A 24,656-nucleotide genomic window follows, 5' to 3' on the forward strand; every position below is an offset into this window, starting at 1 on the left:
CTCCGAAAGAAGCTGGATCTTAAACCTCCCATTATTCAATCAGTAGCAGAATTTCATTAGACCCAGCACGTCTGGTAAAAACCCAGGTCTTTCAAACTCAATGTCCCCATTTAGTAAGACAAACTTTCTCAAAATTGTACTCAGATTAAACAGAGGTTCATTGAAAGCTCCACGCTGATCCACACAAGACATTCATTATCTGCTGAGGTGGTTTCTCATGACAAGTAAACTGGTCTTTCTGTGTAAGTCAGCGTAGTGCCACTTTTAACTATGTGGGAAAATCTGAAGCGCTAAAAATGCGTCACTCCAACCCTCCAGAAAACTCAGAATTTCTGCAAAGCAGGGTGTTGCTCATCTGATGAGTAGGCCCATCCTGCCTACTCAAGTGGCAGGAAACACTGACAACTAGTAACTAAAATAGCCTCAAGCTGTAAATGAGCATCTTTGGAGAGTATTCAGTCCATCATTATTCAGCTGTATACTCAACTATTACAATGGTCAACCATGTCAGTGTTCACTGTCTCAACTTCACAGCCTGTGGAGCTGCACATCACTGTGACATTAGAAATGGTTATTGGATTTCAAGGACAGTAGGTCGATCAATGCAGGACAAAAATTCAACGGTGCTTTGCTGTAAAGGTAAAGAGAAGTTATCAGTCGCTAATTTTAAAGAGGAAAAAGTAATTTATTTCAATATACATCGCATTTAAAACTATATAACATTATTTGTTTGTTGAATATTTCACACAGCTCTTATCATGGAAATGTCCTGGAATTTTACAAAATAAGACAAAGCTCTGAAACAATAACAGGATATCCTGCCCTTTAATTACTGCATGATTCCTTGTATTTTACATTAAAGTAATTATAGCTTCATACATTACTTTTGTTCTTTATAAAAGAAAAAAACATACCTTTTCAAAGTGAGTTTACATGTCCTTTGATGAAAATAAGATCGATCCAACAGTAGCTGAGTGATTTTTTTTGATTATGTAATGCCTGAGAAACTGCTTTACATCAGAGCAGAATGGACATAAATGTGATATTTCATCGCTGTCGCTTCAATATCTGTATATGTAGATCCGCCACTTGAGACCATTCAGATGTACAAACTGTAATATATAATGAGCATGGAAGATACTTTGTATGCTGTCATTGCAATGGAAGCAGATTCAAGAGCAGAAAGGACGTCAGTTTGGGAACAAAACATCTGTTCCTGTCTGACAGTACCACCGGAGCCAAAGATGAAAATAATTTAGTGTAAACTCCAATCAAACTTCTCTCTTAAGAAATTACCTTTAACTACAATCTAAATAGCAAAGGGTGTCTCTAAAATGTGCAGGACCATTGCAGTTGGTAGTCACAATATTGCACTATATCAAGTGTGAGGAAGAGGAAATCAGTGGGCAACAATCGGCCTGTAGTCTGTAGGCCAGCACCTGAGAAGGCCTCTGGTTCAGAACAAATTGTTCCCAACAGGGGGACGAGAGGTCAACTCTCCACTAGGGGGCCTTCAAAGACCTGACTGATGACTAAGGAATCCCTTATATCCATCTCAATGTGCAGCGGAGTCCCCAGAGAAAACTAAACATGCTATGGCGCAACTGTAAAAGCAAGGGGCACAGCCCATTGCCATCAAGAGGTGAACGGTCAAACTTGTTGGAACCAAGACCCCCATTTCCAAAAGTGATACACGATCACACATTCATTGCCATTAACAGCATGAAGGAATCTCAATATAAAAGCCGTCCGTTTTTCATTTTTGCTTTACTGGGACTGGTGGTCGAGCCTGGTGGAGCCTGCTTTTCCAGTTCCCCTATAAACAGCAACCATTTACTGAAGACATTGTAGTGTAGCTATTACCAGAATTATCCTTATTTACATGTTTATCATGACTTACATTCTTTTGAGTAATCCGAGTCCCGTGGGAGCTCTGGCACAAATGTAGGAAGCTCGCTAAAGCATAAGAAAATATGTCACAAGTCCTTTCATTTACACCAAAAGCAACAAAACTAAGAAGGTGGCCTGTTCTGAGTTTGTGCCACAAACTGCTACAGAGGACTGTTGCACAATGCCAGTTCAAACCCTGTTATTGCCTGTTTATCCCCTCTCCCTTTTGCGCCTCTATAGTCAGACAGGCATTTGTGAATCATATGTGTGTGTTAGCTGGAAATCAAACCCTTTGGTTCCCAGTGACGCACCAGTCTCTCCGAAGCAACAGAAACAGGTCGAATCATCACTCGCGGCTGCGTGGCTGTGGTCTCTGCTCTGTCATCTGTCGTGGCCTTGCTCTGAAGCCTTGCTTAGCAGGTACTGTGACGACCATTAAGTTCAACCAGGGCACCTGTGCGGCATTTGCTTTGTACACAGCCGTGGATTTGTCCGTTGCATATGCTCCTGTTGTGGCATGCTTTCGATGATGATCGGATCTGATGGGGTCAGATGCCAGCCTTGTCGCTGTAGAAGGGGGTGACGTGAAACATGTAGCAGTGCGTGCACACCCTGACAGGCTTCACCTGGCCATATCGGGGCAAAGGTGCAGAATGGGAGGAGCAGCGAGAGCAGAAGATCTGAAATGACACAGTATGTAATGTATTAGTTATTAACCATATGATGATGATGCACAATGTATGAGTCATCAGTTTGATCAACTACGCATTAAACTGGGTTCGGCCACCTGGCTGTGTCAGTCATCATACCTTTCCACAGCTTCTACAGTGATGCTTCCTGCGGATGACAGTGAAGGGAGCCTTGCAAGCAATGCAGGAGTTGCAGGCTTCATCAGGCACCCAGTCCGGAGGGTCTACACAAAGCCAATGAGAAACAGTTAACACAAAGACAGCCTGGCTCCAGTCATCAGTACGTTTGCTGCAGAAAAAAGGGGGAAAAGGAACTCTGAGTGGCTCTGTTTGTGGATTTGCTGACCTTCGAACTGGCCCTCCCGGGCCTTGGCTGCCAATTCCGATGAGGAAATGGTCTCCTGGCAGAGAGCACAGTCCTCTAGCACTGCACTACGCATAACAGGACCTGCTGGACAACATAAAAGAAGACAGTAAAACCGCTGTAGTGTGTGATTGATTGTTGTTTTTGTTAACAGCCCTGTTGCAGAGTTATGGACCAGTTAGAGACAATGTAGTGAGGCATGCTGAGGCAGATGAGGAGGCATTACAGAAGTCAAGATGAGATATGAGAAAAGTATGGATGGCTTTTTCTAAAAGGTTCAGGGAGGGGCTTTTGAGGTGTCTTTTATTTGAAAAAAGCAGGACTGAACCACTGACTTCATGTGACTTCAGACTGGAGTCCAACCAATCAAGCAGATAGGTATTTATTCAGTTTTATCATTAAGTAGTTATACCTGCAATATCTGATTTTTTTGCCCTTGATTACAGTGGAAACAACATTGACATATTTTAAATTGAAAAATCAAGCACATTTAAGATTTTCAGCAACAGGGCCAAGTTCGAATACAGTATCAGGACCAATGACAACACTCCGCTTTCCCATCGTTCGCTCGAAGACATTTTTGGTCACACTAAAGCAGTTCTCAATTCTCTCTGTATCATATTAATAAGGGAAATACAACGTACTGTGACATACTGAATATCCAAGACATGTTCCCCACCTCTCTTTTGCTTATCATTGTCACCCTGCTCACACTTGGTTGCCATGACTTCAAACAGAGTCTTGAGGATGCTGCGAAGGTCGCTGGCATAGTTGGTCTGCAGCTGATCGGCAACACCTGCATCACACATAATGGATATCAGCATGAGAGAGACAAAGCAGTGGAGGGAGAGCGACGTACAAAGAGAGAGGGGGCTTCTACCTGATATACAAACAAAGAGGCGGTGGATGAGGTCGCTGCTGCTGTGGAAGCGTGATCGGATCTTGTTCCTGGCAGCCATCTTGGCATTTTGCAGGGCCAGCTGGATCTCCTGTTGGTCCAGGTCTTCTGACGTACCCGAGCTGGGGGTCAGACTGCTGACAGGACTGGAGGGAGCAAAGAGCAATTCACATATTCAAGTTATACTGCAGACATTGCATTAATGTTCAAGTTAAAAATTTGCTGTTATCACTGATTGTACTGGACATCAATACTCCAACATCTGTCTAATTAAATCTCCTCTCTAAGCCTGTGAGCAAATTAACGCTGTCAACCATACGGGAAGGAGTGACTGACACTTCAATCAGACTGGATATGAATGAAGTAATCTTTTCATCTATCCTGCAAGGACTTTTTAGTCACTATCAGAGCGTGGGCAGGAAAAAGAAACACTCACAATCATAAGACTGACACACACTTTCATGAGTGATTGGTTACCTGGGAGTGTATGCGCTGCTTGACAGACTACATGTGGTGACCGACACACTCTCACAGTCACTACCTGACACAGAGCTGAGGGGAGAGTTCTGAAAACTAAAGACAACCAAATGAATAGTAAAAAAAAAAAAAAAGGGAGAAATAAGAGAAGGACAAAATAAATGCAACGGTAAAATAAACACACAGCTACATAATTAAGGGAACATAAGGTTAACAATGGATGAAAGCAACAGAATGATCCAAAATATATGATGTAATGTGGTGAAATAAAACAGATATGTTGATGCAAGACTGTGTCGGGGTCATAGTCCCCCAGACAAAACCGATCACTCCAACATAAATCAAAAAGCTGGTAAAATGACAGCACACCTGGAGCTCCTCCTGCTGTCCTCTTTGGTGTCCCTCCTCAAGTCTTTAGTTCCTGGTTTGTCCTTATCCGTCTCCTTGTCCCTCTGTCGGCCTCCGCTGGCCTGCTGTCTCCTTTCAGTACCCAGCTGGTGGCTGCATGCGGAGGGTCCACCCCCTCCACTGGAGCCAGAGTCCTGAGCGTGCTGGCCTGGCCCTGGAGCCAGGCATTTCTCACAGAGCTGGAAGTTTGATTCCTCTTCCAGGGTCTCTGCAGAGCAGCGGGAAGAAGGGGGAGTCAACTGGGTGAGCTCACCCTTACTGTGAGGCTCTTGACCTCGTGGGGGAAGCCGGCGAGCAGAAGACTGGATGACAGTGCTGGGGGCTGCAGTCTTACAGTGTTTATCCAGTCCCAGGGCCAGGCCTAACCCGAGACCGGTGGTCTCTGTGGTGAGGGCGTCCTCGTGGCCATCCTCACAGCTCCCACAGCAGACGCAGGAGTTTAGCAGGCAGTGAGTGGCCACCAGAGGGCCGCAGGGCTCAATTTCAGAGGGAGTGGGCCGCGGCAGCAGCAGCTTGTCCACGGCCAGCTCTGTCAAGCTGGGGGAGCGAGGGTTGAAGATGACTGTGGCAGATAACTTCATCCCACCCATACGGTGGGCGATGACCTCAGCTGTTTCAGACGCTGTCCCTTCCAAACCCATCTCCCACCCGTTGGTGTAAGGCAGGGGTTCAGAGCCAGGAGCGGAAGTGCATGGAGGGAGCTTTGCATTGGGACAGTGTGTGTTCTGGCTGCGTGGCTGTGGGCAAGGCTGCTCTGACTGGGCCTCACTGTACCAGCCATTTCTGGTAGAGTCTGGCCGCGGTCCCGGCTTCCGCTGCACAGGACGAGCAGACTCTGGCGCTTTGGAGGGAGAGGCAACAAAATTACAGGCCTCTCTTGAGATGCTGGTGATGCTGTCTCCTGCTGCGTCCAGGTCCTCCATGAGGAAGACCCTGTCCTCCTCCTCTACATAGATGCCTGTCCTTCCCCGACCCCCCAGGAGCCTGTGGGGAGAGGCCTCAGTGCTGGAAGCCCCACTGGAGCCTCCTGCCTCTCCTCTGTGGGGTTTGTGTGCCGGGGACTGACCCTGACTAGGAGGCGACAGCAGGGTGGACATCTCATCGCCAACGCGGTACACCATCATGTTGAGCTGCTCCAGTTCCTCCTCATCATACTGCATGGAGCAGGCCAACTCGGCCTCCTCTGCCTCCTCGCACAGCAGGCCCTGTCCTTGCCCCTCCTCCCCCCTCTCGGTTTCCACCTCCTCCCAGCCCTTTTCCACTTCCGCCAGCTTCTCCTCCTCCTGGCTGGGACAGACAAACAGAGCCAGATGCTCCTGCTCCCCCTCACTCTCCTCCTTAGAGGTGTCATCAGCAGGTCTGCAGGATGAGTGTTTCTCTTGGACCGGAGCTGGTGAGCCATTTGTCGCCTGCTCCTGGTCAGCGGACAACTCCCCATCCTGAGAGATACACAGGTTCCTCTCCAGCGTAATCAACTCGTCCTCAGTCAGGGTCTGCAGCAGGTCTCTGCAAAAGCATCATTGTAACATGCTGATAGAGGAAAAAGGATCATTCAGAAAAATAAAATTACATTATGATACTATATCCACAGACGTTACCTGATTTTCTTCAGTAAAGTGCGAAAAGGCCGGAAGAGCTCAGACATGTCCTCTGATTTTTGGTCGAGGTTGAGAGGTCCCTCTGAATATACAACCAGCCCACTAAAAAATATGTTTAAAATGCTGTAAGAGAGAGGAGGGAACAGAAAACAAAGACGTGGGCGGAAGAATAGAGAGGACAGGCAACACTTACCACACAATGGCTAGTCTGGGAATTGTAAACATCAGTGCGGGTTCATAGTCATCGATCATGTCTTGTGTGAGATAGCCCAGCTTCAGAGCCCTGAGACAACAGCACAGAGGAAGACACAGTGAGGAATTAACCACTTCATCGCCACATATCATTTAGATTTAGTCAGCTGCTCTATAGGCTGTTATTCCTCATTTCAAATGCTCGGTCCTCTGTAATCTCACCTCTCCACAGTCTCACAGAAGAGCACAATCACCTCCTGCTGTACATAGTATTCTTTGGGAGACTTCACAGGCACCATGGCTGACACATAACTGGCAACAGAAGAAACAGGAACATAACGACATCCACAGCTTTGTTGAAAGTTTTTGGCAAACCTGCACCAACAAATGCTTGAGAGGATGATAAATGGAGAATAAGTTTGTTGCAACTGCCAATAATGTCTCATTTACCTGAGCTCAAACTCAGCAAAAAGGCTGTCGAAATGTCGCAATGCATCCTTCATGCGGTCCGTGTACAAGTTGAGGTCTCTCAGGGCCTGGTCTCTGGTGATGTTGCGTACCTCCTCCAGGCTGCGAGTGAGGTCCTTAGCCAGGGGTCTCATTGCTATACTCTCTATCTCCCTGTTCATGATGATGGAGCCAGCAGCCAGACACTGCACAGGAACACATACGTCATAAATTATCTCCCCTTGTAAAGAAGATTAAACCAAGAAAATGATGTATACTATGGCATGCTGGACCATCAGAAACAGCACAGTTGTAAAAAATTAAATACGTATATTTATGCATGTGTGGGGACTTGGGTAAGGTTGTTTTCCTCCAGACTGACACTGGAGGGAATACATTACCTCAGCTCCAAACCACAGCTGCCCGGCCAAGTTGTCATGACGAATCTCCTCGGGGAACTTGACAGCGAAGTCTCTGTTGGCCCGGTCGTTGGGGATACATTCATCCATGATCTGATTGATAATGTTCAACACATTGTCCTACAGATGAGCACGAGAGGGACAGAAAACAAAATCGAACAAACTAGTTAGAGGGATAAACACGAGTCTGTCAAAATTTGTTCCTGAAAAGCAATTTTCTCAGTGTTTACTTTTATCAGCTAATGTTGGTTGATAATCCAAGCTTCACCTCTTTCAAGAAGGCCACTGCATCGCAGCATTTAAAGACCATTGATTAGGAAATGAACGAAAACAATTTGACAAGCACATGAGACCATTACGGCGCTCGCAGCGACATTCTCCCTCAATAAAAACACTAAACTAAAGCCCATAATTCCAGCAGTGAAAATGCAGTGTCACACACAGCAAGAGCTAATCAAGAGCTTATGTGCCGCTGGCATGTACAAGAGCCATAACAATGACTTACAATGAGCCTTTCACTCAACCGCAGCTGCACTGTGCACTGTAATCTTGTCAGGCACAGCACTGCGTCTTTCTCTGCTCGCCCCGAGGAGAAAGATTAAAAAGCTTTGAGAAGGAGAGCTTAACCACTGATTCTTTTATGTGTGTGTGTGTGTGTGTGTGTGTGTGTGTGTGTGTGTGTGTGTGTGTGTGTGTGTCTTCCCTGGCCTGTTCAGAGTACCACCCCACTGTCTGTGAGCATCTCCCAGCAGGGGACACTGGTGATAACCTTCACTACCGTTGGTTTCGAATCATCCAGAGGTAGTGACTCCGGGGTGAAACCCGAGACGCCACAGTCACAAAAGACCAGCTTCTATCCTTTTTTGCAGCTTATCTCTTACTCCTCTCACCGTCTATCTCTGACCCTTTCTCTTCCCCTGTCTCTTGTGTATAGTGGCTAACTCAATCTTTGTCCATCTTAAACACACACACACACACACACACACACACACACACACACACACACACACACACACACACACACACACACACACACAGGCCTGCCTGTTCCAGCAGGCCACACTGTAAGAACAGCCGTGCCAACATAATATGAGCAGCATGCCAGCAACCCCCACAGAGGCCCATGAACAAGAGCCGATAGCTGCAGTGGCAGGTTCAAGTGCAAAATTTTGGCTTGAGTGCACTTGCCTTCTATTCCTGGAGCCTTGGGGCTGTGGGGTATCATGCTTAATTCATTCTCTGAAAACCTTGCAAGTCTAAACATTTTCATTGCAACTTGAAGGGTGAGACAATCAAAGACTAATTTGAGGCGCGGACAAGAGTTAGTCATTCACAACAGTAAAGGAGCCTGAGTTCGATCAACTCTGCGGTGATAACGAAATCAATTTCGTTAGAAGAAGAAGAGCATCAGAACAATGAAAAGAGGAAGAGGGCGAGAGGAAATACCGAAGAAAAACAAGGTGACAGATTGGCAGAGGGAAGGATGGGGAGGGAAGCGACAGAACAGTCGGGGATCAAGTGATGACCTTATTAAGTGGTTCAGCCCTGTGTGCTGTGGCGGCGGGGGGAGGCCAAGACACAACAGGCCAGATGACGACCTCCCCTCCACCTCCTCCAGCTCTGTCAGCATGATGCAGCATGGCAGCCATCATTCATGCACACCTTGCATCACCTTCTGAGCTTCTTCTCTCCCCACATAAAGACCTGAAGCAATAACCTGCAACACCTCATACAATAACATATCCTACATTAATATCTGTTTGAGTACCATTCAGCACTTTTCATACACAGTATAAAGTTACTCAGAAGAAGTTGCTCTTGTAACCATTTCCTAACAACCCACATGACACAGAAAAGTCTTAACAAAGTCTCCTTATCGTATCTTATCTGGGAAGCCGCTCGATGTAAGAACCCGGCCAAGCAAAGTTTAGTAAGGCAACGGTCATATCACCACACCTTTGTCCAGGAAAGGGTGATAAAGATGCTGTCTATTTTCAGCTTCTAGGCCAAACCAAGGTCCAGTCAGGTGATTATGTGAATGAAATGAAACTAGAGTAAACATAGGAATGTGTGGCTCAGAGTCAAATCCAAGCTGGGGATTAAATTAGGGGATACGCTCACAAGCCTCATAGCAGCTTCAGTTGCACAAAAAAGAGGAGTGAGAAGTCCCCCCATCACTTCCATTGAAAGCACATTAGGAAGGGACTCTTAATGGGCAGTGTGAGAAGGAGGAGCTTTACTCCACTTAAGGGCTACTTTCATGTATTATTTATAATGAATGAATGAAATATCAGCGGTGATTCAAACAGACTGAAAAGCATCCTCAGTGCATTGAAAGGCACAATCTGAGTGTGTTGATTTCTCCTTCCTGACCTGACATGATCGGAACTGGTTGACCAGCAGGGTACATCTCTGAGGGTCCTTCCTGCCGTCGAGGCTGTCCAGCTCAGTGGCCACCTGATTCAGCTCTTCATCAGCGTAGTAGAACTGGGCCAGGAGCTGAGGGTCCGTCCTCTGCACAGAAACACAAAGGGACACAAGGAGGTCATTTTCAACACAGGTATGGCTCTTCATGAGAAACAACAGTATGACACAATGCACAGAAACAATAGGAAAACATTATAAATCAAAATTACCCTGATGATTAATTTACTTACTGGCCTTGAAAATAGTCCACTCCCTCTCTATGTTACGTGTGATCAAGTTTGCTCATTCATTAACTGTGTTATTTATTAACAACTTATACCACAACGTCTGCACTCAGGCTGCAACCAATGACTACTTTCCTTTTCACTCAATCTGTCAATAACGTAAATATTGATTACTCGTTTCGTTGTTTGGTGTAGAAAATGTCAGAAAATAGATTCAAAAGTTCCTTACAGTTTCCTAAAGTACAAAGTGATGTCTTCAAATGTCATGTTTTGCCTGACAAACAGTCCAAAACCCAAAGATACTCAGTTTACTATCACAGAAGATGCAGACTTCTGAGGAAGACTGAGGAAGGATGTAGTCCAAACGTTGGAGATTTTAAACATATAACAGAAGATCTTTCATTGAGTGAACTTCACTCTGATCACAGCAAAGTCCTGCAACACAAAAACAAGACTTCTATTTGACTCTAAACAGAGTACAGGCCAGACCAAGCCAGGATCCACTGTGCTATATTTTACTCTTATCAGAATCTCATGTCTGACTGAGCTGTGAGAGATGTGAACAAACTCCCCAGTGTCCAACCTGCTTGTTGATCTATAAGGTGAGTCAATTATTCATTTCAGCTGCAAAATTTAGCAACAGACATAGAGGAAATCCAGCCAGGGAGTACAACACAATACACTCTTCATCTGCTCTATTTTAACCGTCAGGTCAACCAGTTGCTCAGGAGAAGGACCCGTGTTCATTCATTGCACTAGTTTCCATGAGTGGTGCTTTGGGGAATTAAGCTGCGCACTGTTTGGAGCTGTGCATGAGGGAAATACCGTGTCAGGCATGGACAGCTGCAGGCTCCACAAAACCAGCTTGATGCTTTGTGGCTTTCTGACTATGTGCAAGTCAATACATGAATTTTGTATTATATTCAGCAAGTCTCCTGGTTGCAACACTGTGCTGCTACGGCACCTTGGTGCTAACAGGTGGAGTATTTAAATCAGCGGAGTTTCACCTGCTCCTATTGGCTACACCCAGCAGTGACTGTAACTCTTTCAGGCACCTTCTGCTTTGAGGATATAAACCCTAATCTCATGCAAATGAACCATGAAACTGAGAGAGCAGCCAAGTCAACGCAATACAGCTCAGACATGAAGGCTGCATAGCACAGCAACATGCCCTGTAGGGACAAAAATAAAACCAGGTAAGTAGGCCATTGAATAGGCCACCTTAACAACAGATTGCTCTCTAATTTGCCAAGGTGGTGACTTATGAGAAAACACACAGCATGGAATATACAAATTCACACTCATGCCTAAACAATTTTTCAACAAATACAGGAAAGTAAATGATAAAAAAAGGGATTCATTCTGACAAGAGGAGTCAACAGAGGTTAATATAGTGTGAAAGCTCCCCAGAAGACTCGGTGTAATTAGAGAGCCTGGCCCTGGCAGAGGATTTTTGTCATTATCTCCCACCATGCTCTCCTCAGTGTGTGGGGGAACAGCACAGCGCAGAAAATCACTCGGCTGCCGCGTGAACGCACGAGGTGGGGAGGAGACGCCGGCGCACAAAAATCCTAAACAATTGATCATTTGCTAACCCAAAAGGAAAAAAACTGCAATTGAGATTTTGCAAGACCAAATTTTCAAACCACGACACCAACAAACACTGCATGCACTCACACGCGGCTACACACACATATCCTGGGGAGGGTTCACGTTGATCGAAAGGTTAATGGTTTTGAAAATGCGACCACATGCCGACGTGCATCATCACAAACCACATGCACCCAATGACGGCACGGGAGCTTAAAAGGACAGCATGACTGTGCAGACGGGAAGAAGGGAGAGCTAACACAGTAAACAGGCTCGTTGGGTTCGACTGCCGGGAAGAAGTTTTCGTGAAGTCGACCTGAATCCGGGTATTTACTGAAACCTCTCACAGGACCTTTTCCCTTTAGTTTGCAGTGCTTCCTGTTGCGTGATGCTCCACCCCGTGGGCCCTCGCTCCTCTCTCTGAATATGATACATGGTGCTGTTCTCTCACTCGCTCTCATTAATAATGAAACAAACAGCAAGGAGAAAACACAGAGATATAACCTACAGCTGGGGTACTTGTCGCATTATTACTGTGAGGGGGAAAACACATTTTGAACATCTTCAAGGTTATTTGGAGGACTGAGATATGTCACGACATGAGACTAAATCTGAATCAACGAGGGCTGTTTGTTGACGAATGGTAACTTAATGGTTTGTCAGAGTAATATTTTTGTTGGAGGGTAATGCAGTTTGCAAGAAGGATCATTTGCATTTTTTTAAACAACTAGTTTAGTCCTTTAATGCGTGATGCTTGATGACAGGTGAATCAGATCTACAGTTGGGTGAGTTACAGAAGAGCAGCACTGGATTAGAGCAGATTGGTATTTCTTCTCTTTCTTAAAAGACTTCAGTGGAGCAGATACTTGCCAAAATAAAACCCAGTGTGTCCCACAGAGCAAAATCAATAATATTCCTGCACATTTTGCTCATGTGTATGAATTTTGATGGCTCTGCCAAGTCGTGTTTGGTGAATAAACTGGAAGAGCAATGCAGAGAAGGCACCTAATCCCAAATGAATAAGGCAACGGTGAGTCTGTACTACAGCAGGAAAACACCGTAAGTGTTCTTTCCCAACAAGGTCACATACATGCTCTATATACACAACCCTGACTGCAAAAAAGTTTGGACGCTGTGCAACACATAATAAAAACAGAATTTGCAAATGAACTGCTTTACTTATGTTATGGACAGTGTCCAAACTTTTTTGGAATTGCAGTTGTAAATAATGTGTGAAGAATATGAATAGACAACCAAACAGAAAATAATCAGCAGAGAGAAAACAATATATAGGATTATTAATCACTGCACTGGCACTACTATAATAGAAATAAATTCAAGTGGGTTTCTCTGAATGTGGAGGCTAATGAGAAATGAGTATGAATTAAACCTTAATTAAACAAACAAACACAGTAAAAGAGGTACTTCTCTTTACATCCAAACTGAATCTCTGAACAGTAGAAGGGCGATGATATCACCAGTCAGGAGTCAGATTTGACTGAACTTTTAACAAGTGCACGACAATGAGTGAGTCTATGAGACAAATGTCATGATGACCAGACAGGAAACGGGAGTGGGAGACAGTGAACCCTTTTTCTCGCGCAGGCACAACACGGCCCACAGAGCGCTGGCATTCAGCTTTGAGATCTGTGAAGCATATAGGCCAACGCTGACGGAGGAAGGAAAGAAGCACTTGAGAGAGACGCCATCCTATAGCCTCCTCCTGCTGCATTCCTCACACAAGAGGGAACATTCCTGCAGCATTGAATCACAGGGGCAAAGTCAAAGGCAGGCAATGTTCAAGACAGGCTGATTTACTTTGAGATAGGCAGCAACGCTTCAGCTGCTTGGTGTACAAGTACCATGGAAACACGGTTTATCAATTATTAGAAAAAAAGGTATGAAAAGACTAAGTCAGAACTGACAAGGAAACTGGAATTTCATACACTGTAGACGTCTACTTCATCCCCATTACTGACACCGGTGTGAGAAGCAGGAGCTGCTGTAAGTTCAACTTTGGCCTCAATAGAATGGGAGTGGAGATTTACATCACTCAGTCAACAGGGTGAACCACAAAAACTAGTTCTTTGGTAGAAATGACTTGTCACTAAATATTTGCGCAGACTGACTTCCAGGTGTAACTGCATCCCAAACACAAACTACAGACAAAGACTAAAACAGCTCATCAGACACAGCTGACACATGACATTTGATTAACATGCTGTTCATTCAATTTGATTTTACAAAAGCAACGTCATATATCTAAGATTACAAACACTGTGCCAATAACGTTGGATTGAATTATGAAATATTATCAGTTTGGTTAGCATAATCAGACATTTCCAACTCATTGTAGACAAATATTTCTCAATGTATGTGTATATGAATCAAGGTCAGACCTACATTTACAAAGGAACGGCAGTAAAGTTTGATATATTGTTCAGCTTCCTAAAACAGCTATATTTGGCAGTTACGTTCCAGCTCGTAATGCTACAGTGACTTCCTGTTTACATATCTGATTGATTTTGATCGGACAGCACTACAGATGTTTCCTGACAGCTGATGATGATGTCAGACTGTCTTCTTCTGCTTACAAACAGGAACAGTGGTCGGCACAGAGTGAAATACTGGCCTTGACGTTTACTTTATACCTATAGAGTAAATTGTTTTTAAAAGATGAGTCTTACAATAACTTGCAACTATTAAAAAAAGCTAAAAAAAATTAGAGCTTTATAAACCTCCAGAGAAAAATAAATAAAAGGTGACAAAAAGAGGAAAAAAACTGACAGGTACCGATCAAATTAAGGGGATGAAAAACAATAACATCCTATAAGGGTGTCAAAATAGTTTTCCAAGTGTGTGAATCTGTGAGCTGACTCCTGAACTCGCCACTTGTGTCATCCCCACCAATGACAGCTCTACCTTGTGCAAGTGACGAAATGATTCAGCAGATTCAGCTCCTGTCCCCTGCGGCGCACCGCTCTCCTGTTAGACTCCTGCTGTCAGTTGTCCTGGCTGCCCTCTCTTTGAGATGACTCAAAAACTCGATCCACCGTGGTCGCAAACCCATCATTTCAGACTATTACGCTCCCACAGCTTCATCCAGAGTGACAATTACTGTTAAGCCCTTTCAATCACATCATTTTCGCAGTGACTCAGTGAAATTTCTGTCCCTTTTGTTTAACATTAAATCAATGACAGGCGATGACAGTGTGACTCTTATTGAAACGTGTTACTAACTGCCTGCTGCTGCACAATCAACATTGTCTCAGACAGCTTTCTCCTTGAGCCGCCGATTCGGAGCTTCATTTCTATTCAGACTGTGCGGATGATGGAGGCCGTCAGGCTAATGCTTCATGAACGTCCATAGCATCGGTGCGTGCACACTGAGCCCACTTAAGGGACTTATGAGAAACCTTGCCTCTGCCCTCCATACTCTATTCCAGGCTCAATTTGCTGCCTTCTGGCTGCCTTCCAAGGATCAGAGGTAAATATCGTAGGGGGGAAACCAGTTCACTCTGCTTTCTCCTGTCAGTTGGCAGATCGGCAAAAAAGCAGCCGGATACAGTTCATCACCTTATTTATTATTCAGGACTCAGCATAAAAGCCCTGGCGAGAGCGGGCCAATCTTTTTGGTAACAAACAAGGAAACTTCCTCGACCATTATTTATATTAAGTTTGGCAGAATAAAAAGTGCGCTCTCTCTAAGAATGCAGCGTTATGCTGAAGTGGGTTCAGTTCTGTCGAGTCATTCCTTTCATGTTCAGCTTGCATCAGGAGTTTCTGTCCTCACCTCTGTGTTGTCTGCAGCTACCAAGTTATTGATGATGATCTTTCAGGCATAAACGCCGACTGTCTTAATGTCACTCTGGTCACATTTTAAGACATATTAATTCATTGCATATGAAATAAATATGTAATCAAATAAACGGCACTGATCACAGAGTGCTGAGGAGTATTTCTGCACCATCCAGCTGAAAGTTGGATCCACAGCACACTACAGACTGAACCCTCCTCACTGACTCAGTATACTCAGAGTGGTCTGCCCATCTGGACTGATGGCATAATCTGTGTGCTTGTCTCCTCTCAGAGCGCTGCCCTAATCTGGCATTTGGACTACACAATGACCTGTGCGTGTGCCTGGCACATGGTTTAGCATGACAGGCCGAGGTGACACGGGGGGGGGGTGCGGAGGATTTAGGTGGCTAAGAGGTGTGTCCAGGATCCCCTGATGGTCGTGTGGTGACATGGGGACACCCCTCTTCCCTGCAACCGCAGGGAAGTTCTTACGCAAGAAATAATCTGGTTATACAACCCAGAACTGGCTGTTCAATTGTGGCAACATGAGGGGAAGAGGGACATTTTAGATCTACAAAATCAACAACTTGACATTTTCCATGGAGTGTGTGATTCTGTTTACACATTAACGTGCGTCTTGGGCAATCCAATTGCATGCGGACAGTTTTAAGTACAATCCAAGATGCATATTGATGGCAGGTGTAAACAATTCGAATGAGTCCTGAAGAAATTACAAGACTGGAGGAGATGCATGGCCCCTGTCTTTACACAAAAAACACCTGCGACAGAAAATACTGGCACACCTGACATTTAAGATTTTACCGAACCGAATGAAACTCAAAACAAACCCACCTATGCACTGTCATGATTCCTCCATGCACTGCTGAGGATGCACATAAGGCACAGTCAGGCTAATTCTGTCCACATACTGTTCATTGTTATGAACAGTCACTGAAAGCTGCCATTGTCCAGGCTGTCCCAAATTACACACAATGACAGCATGGACAGCAACAGTGTGTGTGTGTGTGTGTGTGTGTGTGTGTGTGTGTGTGTGTGTGTGTGTGTGTGTGTGTGTGTGTGTGCGTCCAAACACACATCTTTGATTGCTGTCTGTGGAGATTAAATGTATTCGAGTCAACATGCTCGCACAAATTCCACCTAAAATTGCACCGCTAACATCTCAATCTGTCTGCAGAGTCGCAAAAATCAGTAGTAATAAACAAATAAATATGCAAATATGCACATAATAAACATGTAGCAGTAATCTTTTGGCATCTTTCCACCTCTCCCAGTAAAACCTCTTACCCACAACAAAGATTTATTTTGCCCAGCACTGTTTGGTATGCGCACTGTCATTCACACAATCTTTTACATATTAAATACTGTATATCACTATCTGGCAAATCTGCTGTCACAGTGTAATCAATGTCCTGCATTCTTTTCAACCTGCTCCCATCCTCAGGTCAGACATTACTGAGTTTACTTCTGTAACTCCCCAGAATGAAGAGGACACAGACAGTTTTTAATACTCATCCAATGAGCACATACTGTTCAAATACAAGCAAGAATATCAATGTTTATCAAAACCTTGTTTCAATTTGTCAGTTCTTCAGGATTTTCTCATCATCGCAGCTCTAGACTCTGGTAAGAAGAAACACTGGAGCTGCTAAAGAGCCACATCTTCTCATCTCATCTCCTGCCAACTGTAACCAAGGCCAAAATCTAATCCCAAAAATACAGGCCTACTGTTCTCCTCCTCTGCCCTTTTCCCTCCCATTCTCCCCTGCTGCTGAGACAGAGCCCAGAGCAGGAGGGGTGGCATTTCATTCTACGGCTCTTCCAAGAACAGTCACTCCTGATATAGACACAGGGCACCTGGAGCGCATGCTGTATGTTGATCAGCAGTGAAAACGAAAGGAGGAATTTAAAATCAGAGAGGGAACAAATTATGACCAATGAGAAACAAGGTGTGGAAAACGAGCGCAGCCTCTCAGTCAATACCAGGACGGCCTGATTCTCTGTGGTACCTTTAAATCTCACTCTTCTTCCACTGCTACTTTCCTTCAATCATCGCTTCCTCACACCTCCGACAGCAGGCCCCTATTCCCCAATCCTGCAATGAATTTAAAAAGGCCTTCAATCGCCTGGCCTGTCTCGATCTGTACTCGGGTCAGCTCTCTAAATCCCGGCAGCTGACACCAAATCAATTACCGCATGGCTGGTGGGTAAGCAGAATGGGGCATCCACAAAGAACTCCAGAAACGGGGCTAAATATGAAGCCACGCTGGCCGCTGCTCAGCAGTTTGCTGCTCCCTCGTCCATCAGCCCTGTGCCAACTGCGCAGAAACAACTCTGCAAAGACAAGATCCTAATTGCTTTGCCTGATCTCGGCTCTTCTGGTCACATCTTAGCAATATTCGCAAACAACGCAGGGGAGTGATGAATGACAAAGGAAGGGCAAACAAGAGGGTGAGATAAATCATGTAAACAACAGCAGAACCGACAACAGCCAGGCCTGTCATACACTACATAAGAGGAGCAGTTTAAAGGAGGAAATCAACCACCACGATTCACCTGTTGCTAAAAGCTGTGACGAAATATATCAAAGAAAAAAGCTCTGATGAAATATACATGATAGGAATCTGTCAGTTTTAATTTTCTAATTCACATTTAAGAGGCTCAAAACAGTAACATTACTTTTATGTGGCCAGACGAACCGATTTATTGACTTACTGTTGCAGGTATAGAGTTAATGTGTATCAACTCAATGACAAATAAGGCTGTCGATTATTTTCTCCATTCATTGTTAGGTCTAGAATGGAATCAATGTAATGATTAATATACATAATGAATAATGGTCTATAAATATTCATAGAACAAAAGGCGATGTCTTCAATTGACTTTTTTTGTCAGACCAAAATCCAATAATATCTCATTTGAAATGACATAAAACAGAGAACCAGACTTTCAAATTTCAGAAGCTGCAAGTTTTGGGCAATTCTGGTTATCAATCACACGCTGACTGTTTGTTACATGATTACAAACAATCTGAGAACTGCTCTGTTCTTGGAAAGGATGCGCCTGCCCAGTGCTTTGCTTGTGGTGCTAAACCAAACACGCAAAGGTAAAAAGGCAGCACGCACACGGATCAATTTCACCAATTTATTCTGGGCACATCAACGAACATGCTAACGTTTCACAGCAACAGCTCTGGTGAAGACCACAAGGCCAGAACGTGCCAGAATAAACTGGTGAAACTCAAACTTGCCCTAAGGGTTTCCATCAGCTCTGTCGCAGATTGTTTAGAAGCACGAGGAATAGGAAACGTACCTCAAATGACCCTCCCATAATATCCCTCGTAATAAGACACAAATAGCGATTCCTGCTGATTTAACCATGTGTCATCTCCACCTCTTCATCGGTGAACACTTGCTTCCAAAATCAAATTCAACGGATGCATTTTAAGTAGGACCCACACAGCTGGCAACAGAAGGAAAACTGACTCGTGAGAGGACGATAAGTAAAAATGTGCTTTGTCGAAACCATCAGCTGTCAACCGTCTCTCTGACAGTGTAGACAAACATCTCTGAAGCATCTTTTATGATGGCTTGACAAGGATTCGTGACTACAGTGCCTCATCATGTTTCATTAACGTGTTTACAAAGGATTTCACACCATGGTTTCTTCATACAAAATGAATGATTTTATCAGATTTGACCTTAAAGCATTAAATATATGTGGACTGAACTTTTATTTAGAGCTGAACTGAGTAGCCAAAAAACAATAGAGTAATTTCTTTGTAATCTTTTAAACACAAATGCCTGAAGTTTATTGGTTCTTGTTTATCAAATGCAAACATTTGCTGGCTTTCTTAGTCCTCTAGCAGAGCAAATTGAATACATTTGTGTTTTGGACTGTTGCTCTGAGAAAACAAGACATTGGAACATGCCAGCTGGGGCGCTTCAGGGAACGGTGATGGGCATTTTTCCCCATTCTCTGACATGTCACAGAATGCATGATTGCTTGATTGACTGAGAAAATCATCTACAGATTGATTGATAATGAAAGCAATCACTAGCAGCCTAGTTAGGGCTGTAAATATTGTCTTACATGTACATGCTTTGTTAGTGTTCACTACAAGTATGGATTTAATGCTCCTAGATATGATCTTTTCACTGAAATGAAACTTTTTACTCCTTTGAAATGCAGTACAATCCCAAAGAATGCCAAAAGAAACCCCTGTTGACTCTACTTTGATGTTTTACAAGTTTTTGTTTTTTTTACACATTAAAATCAAAGCTGCAGTTAGGCTAAAAAAAACTACTCAAACTGAGAACTATTAAGATCTGTTAAGATTTCTGTCCATTAATTCTATTTCTTGAAAATTAAGGTGTATTTTCTCCTAGTTCAGCTGGATGTTGGGTGACCTTATCAAAGCAACCGGGCATTCACGTTACATATGTTCATCCACTTACTAACAGCTTACGTTGTTACACACTGATATCTGCTTGACATTTGGATAAGGAGGAGTGCAGCTCCCATCGCACTAAGCTGTCCGGTGGGGAGAGGGGGGAACGAAAGGCAAATCAGCAGCATCCTGTAGATGGAGGTGAGTGCACCCGGACTGATGCGAGCTGTGAGCCCGTCAGGCTGACAGATGAGGTGGTGTGGAGCTGAAGGTCAGCTCCTGAATGCCTGATGGAATAACAACCAAGAGACGAGCACAGACTCCAGAGGAAGTGTACAGGTTTAGCCTCCTGACATCTCTCTCTCTCTCCATCAGTCACTCTGTAAGTTTGCTGCTGATGAAAGGTGGCGGGGGGGAGGAAGAAGACAGCGGCCATTTTGGCTGCTCGGAAACCTGAGCCAGGTCTCGTCTTTGTTTTGGATTGCGGTGATGAAGCAGATGTTTGTGAATACTTTCCCCCTAATCTTGCTCTCTCCAAAGCCTCTTTGCCTATTAAACTTTTCCCTGCAGAAAGTACAGTCAAAGTTCAACAAGTGAGCAGTCAGATAAAAGAACCCCAAATACCAAGAACAGGGTTAAGTATTCACACAAAAACCAGCTAAACCAGTTTAAAGGCCTGGAGGGAATGTGAAAAATCTCACTTTACAGCAGTATAGCCTGACTTTGGGTGAGTTAACCATTACAGCCTGTCCCCAGCAGCCGTGCAGACGACCAGGACAATCCATTCTTACACATTCATCTTTTTCCTGTAGTTGGCGCTTTGATGACACAGTCTGGCAGAACAGACAGGTACATTATGTCCTGCACAGAGCTTCACACTACTCCCAAACACACTGGGAAGGGATTGTGTAGCAGGGGGAAAATGAAAGTCCTCCTCAGTGGGACTTATCTGTGGAGGTAAAGAGCAGCCCTGGAAATATCAATAGCTCCTCTTCAGTCAAGTGAACATGCTGATTCAACACTTTTGTGTCTCCGGGAGAACACAGTTCAATAATAAACGGCTTACCGTGGATGCAAAATGACAACGCTGTGAGGTGTTCGACTATAAATGCTGGAATATGTGGGTTGGGCGAAGATTTTAATTACCACAGAAATATTTTCTCTCCGCGCAAAAGAGAAACAACTTGCAAGCTTAGCTGCCGCTCAGCAGCAGGAGCATAGAGTGATCCGCAACCACCTTTCATTACTGTTGTCTTTTCATGCTGCTTGGCATAGTTACAGAGCACTTCTCTCTTCACTCCTTTGAGGCAGAAGTGGTCATTTAAAACCCACAGACTTATGTGTAATTCTGCTCATTCCCACCATGGCTGTGATTTGGCAGAAAAGGCACTGATATAATAGCTCAGCACTTCAGAGTCAGTAGTCATTCATGAATGTGACAATACTCTGGTGAACCCCAACACTTAGGCCTAACCCCAACAATGGACTGCCAAAATGCTGCGCCAGCAAACGTGGTCAAACAGAGAAACGGGGAATGACGCAGGTGCGTGTATGTGGTTAAGAGCAGGTGGATAATATGTAATCACAGGCATTTTATTTTATCCCCGTCTGACATTACTGTTGCAAAATCTCCAATGACTGTTATTGTTAGAAACACAGTCGTCTTCTGTTACCAGAGGGATCAGCTTGTACTGCCAATTAGAAATACATGTTGACAAATCTTTGAAAAGTAAAGCAAAAAATGTGATTTCGTATGCTACAAACACAACGCAGCCACCAGCTCGTTTAAGAGGCTGTCTGCAGTATATTTTTCTCAGATTCCATCAATAGAAAAATCTGCTTTTGAGACTCACAATCGACAGCAGTTACGATGTAAGGTCAACCTTGGCTGTGCCGCAGTTCTGCTAATAAACATGTTATTCAGGACTGTGGACTTGCTCTGGACAAGGACTAGAGAAGAAAATTTCACAGAGGCTACATTAAGTGTGTGCTACAAATGCATCATATGGCAAAGTGCTTTTCAATGGAATATTTGCTCGGTCTTCCTTGTAAATAGCAAACTTTCCACAACAGGATATGAGCAATGCGGACAAGGTTACGAGCATGCATACAGACTGTAAGCCAACATTAAATATTACAACATCTAGAGCTCAGAATTCTCTCGAGGTAGACCTGCTACTGAGTAAATCCAACTTAAGCACAAAAGCTGTGATGGTTTATTACTCCAGTGAAACTCTGTGATAATAAAAGAAGTACACACTGATCAACGACAACTCGGCTCAGATTTATGCAGTTTTGCGTGTGTGTCAATGATCATATTAAGTACATTAGTTTACAAATGTCTCACTTAAAACCTGAAAGTTAACACGGATTCTCTCCCTGGAGAAATATTCATATTTACTCATCCTAAGAAGTGCTGCAGTTGGCAAATATAAAACTGTTCATTTAACAAGGTGACCAAGCCTTCAATACTGCCTCTGCTGTGTCAGCCATGTTTTCACACTCTGAGCCTGATTTAAAGAATCACAGCACATCCATTACTAGCTCACCCCAAAAGTGATGAGTTTGCCTACAAATGTTGTGTCCTGTGCAGCAGCTGATTTGAGAAGAATTTATCCAGTTTGGGGTGATCTCTACAATAAATGAACACATCAAACTCATTCAAATGCCACAGAGCTGAAACAATAAATCATTTAATTAAACAATATGAGAAAAATAATTAACTATTCTGATAATCAATTTGTTTTTTCAGTCATTTCAAGCCTAAATGACAAACATTTTACCGAGTTTCAGCTTCTCAACTGTGAAGTTAATTAAATATCTGTGGGTTTGGGGCCATTAGTCAGATAAAACAAACATTATGAATACATAATCATGGGTTTCAGTAAATGGTAATGACCATTTTCTTCTATTTTCTGACGTTTTACACACCAAACAATGAATCAGTTGAATGAGAGCAGATGACTTAATAATGAAAATAACAATAGCTACAGCCCTAAAATGCAGCAGAACTTTTTGTTTACTTTTCAATCAAAACATATTAATGATTATAACATAATTCTCATTAACATTATGATGATTAGAATATTATTTTGTCATTATTGCTGCTGCTCTTGTTATCAATAATCGCATCATTATTAAGGTTTGCAAATGATTTATCCGCGAGTATAATAACAAAAGAAATCCACTTGAACAATATCTAACATTAATGACAATGACAGCTGAGGACAGTCAGAATAATTCAGTGTAAACTGGCCAGCTGTAACATTGTTAGCCCTGACTAGCTCTGGAAAACAAAAGCATCAACAACAACAAAGGGAGAGCTGCTGGTTAATACACAGTAACATCAGGCACACGGGCTAACGTTAGCAGATGTGTGGCAGAAGTGATCGGGCTAGCGAGCCACATTGATCGGCTGTTGTCGGCTAGCTATCTCCAAAGCTATGCATAAAAAATGAGTGTCTGCAGAGCTGACACGGCGTGAGGATCCTTGCTACCTTACCTTGGGCTTATACAGCCACTTTCGAAAGCGGTTCATCGTCACCTCGCCACCTTCCTTTGTCACCAACCCCTCCTCTCCTCTCCTGTACCTGTGTGTCTGACAGTATCCGCGGCTGGCTGCTAAGCTAGCTAGCGCTGGTGGGTTCCAAAACGGAAAATGGACTAAACACAATGGACGCTAAGTTGTGCTGAACGTTACAACGCGGCTCTGAAGGCGTACAAATGAGATATTCGAAAACAGCGACTTATTTCCATCTTCCCTGAATCCCGAGGTTGGCTGCCCGTCTCCCCCGCCCGGCCACTTTCCAAGTCCCGACGACACAGACAAGCGGAGCACCGACGGCTCTGCTGTTCTCTGCCCCTCTAACGTTGCTTGATGACAGTCACGTTGACAACATTCACCTCCCACTTTCCCAGGAAATGATGCCTTCACGTGTCGCTCCCAAACACCGTGCTCCCAACCGCTTTTGGTCGAAAATGTGGCAAAACAGAACAAAAGTGTTATAGTGTGACTAGTGGTTTTTATTCCGTAAAGATCTCCTCCAGGCGCTTTTAATGAGACGAGACGAGAATCATTCGATAGCCTAATGGTTCGCGTGTGTAATGTTTTTCCACGAAAATGTTGAATTACCTAGTTAAAAAATCTTAAACTTACATCTACTCCTTCTCCCTCATTCAAAAATCTCGAGTCGGTGAATATGCAAAGCTATTTTTACATTTCAAATGTTTAACTACTGGAGACAATATATTTCCTACTTTGCTGAAAAGTCCATTCTCAAAGTTAGAGGTGTCGAGTTGTCTAAGTCGCATATTGGACCATGATTGGCTTCTAAACTAGTGAAGATGCCACAAAATCATGCTTTTTTGTGCAAACCTTAAATTCAAGATTTGGGGTAAATAACCTAGAAGGAAACTACATAGATAACTAGATAAATGTGGGCAGATGGTATCAAAGAGAGGGAAGATGATCAGAACTGAGGGAGTTGAACTACCACAAGGCAGCATTGCAGATGTTCAGGACAGCTACTGAACAAATCCTTGGGATACCATAGGCAAATGGGGACCATGAGGAGGCTGCAAGGAAGTCAGTCACAACCAAATACCTATAAGGAGTAAGGCAGGTCCTGAAGAGTCAGCTGAACGGAAAGAACAAGGTCTAGGCTATCAACACCTATGCACTGCCAGTCATCAGATACCCCGTTGGTATAATCAGCTGGTCAGAGAAGGAGATAGAAGCCGCTGAGATCAGGATAAGGAAGCTCCCTGCAATGCATGGAGGGTCTCATCCCAAGTCCAGCACCCTGAGACTGTATGCTAAGCAGACCA

At 44.0% G+C, this 24,656-nt stretch overlaps 1 protein-coding gene across 4 annotated transcripts; it reads right to left on the minus strand.

Annotated features, from left to right (window-relative positions):
• Window positions 1-664: 664 nt before the first annotated feature.
• On the minus strand, window positions 665-23,715 carry zfyve28 (zinc finger, FYVE domain containing 28). 4 transcript variants are annotated; one of them, XM_076748880.1, is made up of 14 exons: window positions 23,332-23,695; window positions 9,756-9,896; window positions 7,365-7,502; window positions 6,967-7,169; window positions 6,739-6,828; window positions 6,518-6,607; window positions 6,325-6,426; window positions 4,688-6,232; window positions 4,319-4,414; window positions 3,824-3,987; window positions 3,623-3,739; window positions 2,926-3,027; window positions 2,700-2,803; window positions 665-2,570 (listed from the first exon to the last, which is right to left on the minus strand). In XM_076748880.1, exons 1-14 carry the CDS (start codon window positions 23,365-23,367, stop codon window positions 2,439-2,441), a joined length of 3,060 nt encoding a protein of 1,019 aa, XP_076604995.1. In that variant the 5' UTR covers window positions 23,368-23,695; the 3' UTR covers window positions 665-2,438. The 4 variants fall into 4 exon arrangements, with proteins under 4 accessions (XP_076604995.1, XP_076604994.1, XP_076604996.1 ...); XM_076748879.1 differs by having other exon boundaries at window positions 2,926-3,030; XM_076748881.1 differs by lacking the exon at window positions 4,319-4,414 and having other exon boundaries at window positions 2,926-3,030; window positions 23,332-23,715.
• Window positions 23,716-24,656: the final 941 nt, after the last annotated feature.

The sequence above is a fragment of the Chaetodon auriga genome, chromosome 14 (assembly GCF_051107435.1).
Source record: "Chaetodon auriga isolate fChaAug3 chromosome 14, fChaAug3.hap1, whole genome shotgun sequence".
NCBI lineage: Eukaryota > Metazoa > Chordata > Actinopteri > Chaetodontiformes > Chaetodontidae > Chaetodon > Chaetodon auriga.